This window comes from Musa acuminata, chromosome BXJ3-11 (assembly GCF_036884655.1).
Source record: "Musa acuminata AAA Group cultivar baxijiao chromosome BXJ3-11, Cavendish_Baxijiao_AAA, whole genome shotgun sequence".
In the NCBI taxonomy this organism is placed as follows: Eukaryota; Viridiplantae; Streptophyta; class Magnoliopsida; order Zingiberales; family Musaceae; genus Musa; species Musa acuminata.
In genome coordinates, this window is record NC_088359.1 from 4217916 (window position 1) to 4222193 (window position 4278).

Genomic DNA, 4278 nt, shown 5'->3' on the forward strand with positions numbered 1-4278 from the left:
ATTGCGACGACGAAGGTCTCATTTCGGGGTAAAGAAGTAGCACTATAACTCAATTACTTGCTAATGCACTTTGTATTAGAACAGATGCATACAATTACTACTAGGCAAGTGCGCTTCAGGGTAAAGAAAACATGAATATGGAACTCTAACATGTCTATCAAAACCATTACTATTGTCACCATATTGTTTAGTATTTTTTGGTCGTTTATTACTTCATGAGACACTTGATTCTTGTGATATGAGAGATTGAATTGCAAGAGCATGTCCTACACTTCCAAACTGTGCAGTCTAGCATTTGGAAGCTACAACTGTTCCAAACGACGTTAATTGTCAATGATTCTTTTGACTACTTAAATGAGATCTACAACATGCTGTCAGCTTCAGCTCTCAATGGTCTGTAGTCGATTGTGCTACGTAGGTTAAGACATTGAGAATAGAAGAAATAAGTACAGTGATCCTTCATTAGTGCCTCATAGAGGAAAACAAAAGAACACAAGGCATCACTGTCTGAATCATATTTCAGAAAGTATCAAGTTTGTGCTTATGTAAATTACGTTAATGAGAACAAATGAAGCTTTACCTCTTCAAAGCCCAATTCTGGATATAATTGGTTGTTTGAAGTCACGTAGATAGTACATGTTAGGTCAATTCAAAATTGATTGTCTACTCGGATATTGATTTGGAGTTAATCTAGACATTCTTCCATGTTCATCTCATTTCAATCTTGACCAATGACTTTTTTATCTAACTCTGTGAATATCAATCCTTGCAAAACTATGACAATATCACTTTGATAAATATCTCATTCGATGTTTAAGTTAGTCTGGAGTTCGAAGAGTTCGGACGAGACTTGAGAGTAGTATTCAAGAGTGTTTAGCGAACATATCTAGAGAGCCTTTTTATAATAGACTCTCTGGATCGTTATTCCTATGATCGAGGTCAATCATGGGGGATTGTACATTTATCTCGAACTCAATTGTGTTAATGTCATACTAAATACAGGATATAGTTGATAACAGTCAAGATCTATTGTATTTCATTTCTATCAATAGTAACGTCTTACTGATTCCCTCGACCATATTATTGTGGTATAATTGTCATCCTCGTGCAAATCATGTGTTGGTCACAGGACACTAAGGTGTCATAATGTGATATGATATATGAATTATATGATGTTAAGATATTGATCAAGGTGTCGACATATGATACTAAGATGTCGACATATGATACTGAGATATCGATCAACGTGTTAACCAAAGTGTCCGCCACCTATATGCTTTGAATGGTGAGAGATGACCTCAAATGATTCCGAGTTGTACTGTCCTTTGAATCTAGTCATCTTCTACTTACATCTTCCACCCCTTGTCTGAGCTCTTCCGTCTCCAATACTTCAAACATCCATCTTTTGGCCCAATATGGGAGATCACCATAACACCGTCGCCATCATAATATTGGCCATTAATGTTTGCAGCTATCTTCTGATATGGCATCCTTGCTTGGGTCTGTCACTCCATGAAGAACTGTCGGAAGAACAAGATCACCACCTGGTCATTCCGCGGGAGGCCGTCAATGTAGCGGCCGAGTCCCGCCACCACCACACCGTTGCCTCGTGGGCTCAGCCGCGAAAGGATCTCGTGCAGACGTGGGAGGGAAGAATGACTGCGCTGTGCGTCTAAAGGAGTTCGACGACGGCGTGATGGTGCGGCGCCTCCCAAGTTGTTTACACTGCTTCCATGTTCGGTGCATCGACGACCGGCACTTGAGTTCATGCGCCTCTTGACCTCTTTGTAGAGCTACTGTTGATCCTCCATAGTTAAGTGTCTAAAATCTGGCTGCATGTGGAGTCTTCACTCCGTTGGCAAAGTAGGTGCTTCGAAATATCATGTTTTTGTGGACCTTCCATGCCGAGTCTCTCGGCTGCATCTACCACATCGTTCACCTTCTTCAGGGTGAGATCTTCTTGATGAGATATTTGCAATTATTTCTTTGGGTTTTCCCCCATTCTTCTACCCCAAAAGAAAATTGTTTTGTGGGTAGACGATTCCTCTATACCAACCCAATAATTAATGGGGGCAGGTTCATCATGACCGGCTTCACAGGGATATGAAACCCACGAAGCAGGGTATATCTATCGTTGCTGACGTGTCAAGCCCCAATAGGATCGCAGAGTGGAGACCACGAAGGCCGTGGCCCACGCCAACAATGAAATCGATGGAGAACCTTATCTTCGAGTTTTTATATGTCACGAGGATGAAAGGCGGACGGTTCCCACGTCAATGGTTTGGCGTCAACGTTACGGAGTCTTATACAACGACACGAAGGCGGAAGGTTCCATGTTGCAACATTGAGGACAAGCTTTAATCTTGGATTCTCCTGTACTGCGTGTGACTCCTCTTCGTCCCCATCTCGTCGCTAGTGGAGTTGCTTTCTAAGTTCATTAATGACCCCTCATGTCATCACCGAACTTGTTGATTCTTCTCCTACCAAACATGTATATATGTATATATATATATATGATTAACGAGTTAGGATTAGGATTTTATTAGTAGCTAACACCAGGAATTGCACCACTTAACATCACATCCGCAGGACCACCCAACGACCGATGAGGTGGGAATTAACCAAGGTGAATTGGCATAGGGTTTGATTAATTGGGGGGTGATATTAAATACCAGGTGGGCTTGGCAAGTTAATTGACATGCAGCAACACATTCACAAGGTCAAGCAGCAAGTCTTCTCTCCTCTGGTGATGCTCAACAACTCTATAAACAAACATCATCTCGGGTCTCCCAGAAACCACCAGTCTGCTCTGAATGGTGGCTGCCAAGGAATGCCTGCTCTCTTCTTGATCATCTTGTGGATCTTCTGCACGGTCATATTGCTTGCCATCTCGTACTCCTGCCTCAGATCCACATGTGATCCTCCGCCCGGCGACCGGACTGCAGCTGCTGCCACCAGTACCACCGCCGCCACCTCCAGGATGCGGAGCTCTAGCACCGCAGCCAACACCAGCAGGACAGCCGGCGGTGGCGCCGGTCGGGATGTCCTCTCGGCGCTGCCGGTCTTCGCCTACTCGACGGCGCAGAAGAAGCTCAACTGCTCGGTGTGCCTGATGGATCTCAAGGAGGGGGAGAAGGGGCGGTTCCTCCCCAGATGTCTGCATGTTTTCCATGTGGATTGCATAGATATGTGGCTGGCCACTCACTTGGACTGCCCAGTCTGCCGGGCTTCGGTTGATCCTGAAGCTCCTGAACTTGCGGTCTGAGGTTTTGGTCTCCAAGAATTCTGGTTTTCTCACTGTAAACGTCCTCAGATTGCCAATACTGTAAGAACATCATGCAGGAATACAGAAGATTTGATCGAGAGATGGGAGTAGTTTTCTTTCCATATAAATTTCTTTCCTTCTTCTTCTTATTCATCCGTATGTTTCTTGCAAGAGGTCTCCTCCTCTTTAGCAAGAGGAAGAACTCTTACCGACACTGATTTTGTTTATTTTCCATATATTTATTTCTTTTGCAATCTATTTCATTGCTTGGTTGTGATGGATGGAATAGGGAATTAGCTGGGTGGTCCAAAACTCTTAATCTAACTTGATTCTGACCGGCCATGGGACTGTGTCCTTGTGGTGGACTTGACGCCCAAACCTGATATGGATTGACCAAAATATCTTAATTTTTGGCTTGCAAGGCTGGAATCCACCCTCGTTCTCTCTTTGCTCCATGAGGACTATGAATAGACAAAAGGACATAACTTGATGATGGCTAAAATATTTTAAGTTTTAGATATATATATTTAATTTTTTTTTTCTGAAAAATATGTTTTTTTAATTTTTTATTTGGTATTTTATTTTCCTCTAACACCCAAAATATCCTTCTTACGCTTTCAATAAATCAAATTCCATTTATAGTCTGTGCATTGGTCCAATATGATGAATTGATCTACACGTTATAAAATAATTTACTTGAGAAATGGTCCGAACAAGACAACTGTGCAGACCAATCTGTCGAGTTGGTCCATCGAGCGCGGACGAGAATTATTTTATTGAAAGATGAGAGAGCCATTTAGTGTATTAGAAAAAAAAAAGGTAGCAAATGAAAATTTTGAAATGGGAGATATCATTTGAAAACAAATATAAAAAGTTTTACTTAAACTTTATATATATATATATATATAATTATTGAAAAAGATTTTTAATTTTGAGAATTTCTCGTATAATGCATCAACTTTAAAAAATTTTTTCATAATACCCTTTTTCATCTAAACGACTATTTATCTTTA

The 4278-nt window shown here is 41.4% G+C and overlaps 1 protein-coding gene across 1 annotated transcript; it reads left to right on the forward strand.

Moving 5' to 3' along the window:
• The first annotated feature begins 2698 nt into the window (after window positions 1–2698).
• LOC103970898 (RING-H2 finger protein ATL17) lies at window positions 2699–3265 on the forward strand. Its single transcript, XM_009384816.3, has one exon. It carries the CDS (start codon window positions 2699–2701, stop codon window positions 3263–3265), a length of 567 nt encoding a protein of 188 aa, XP_009383091.2.
• Window positions 3266–4278: the final 1013 nt, after the last annotated feature.

Coding starts and splice junctions, on each gene's coding strand:
- LOC103970898 (XM_009384816.3), top strand. CDS start 2,699: ATGCAGCAACACATTCACAAGGTCAAGCAGCAAGTCTTCTCTCCTCTG.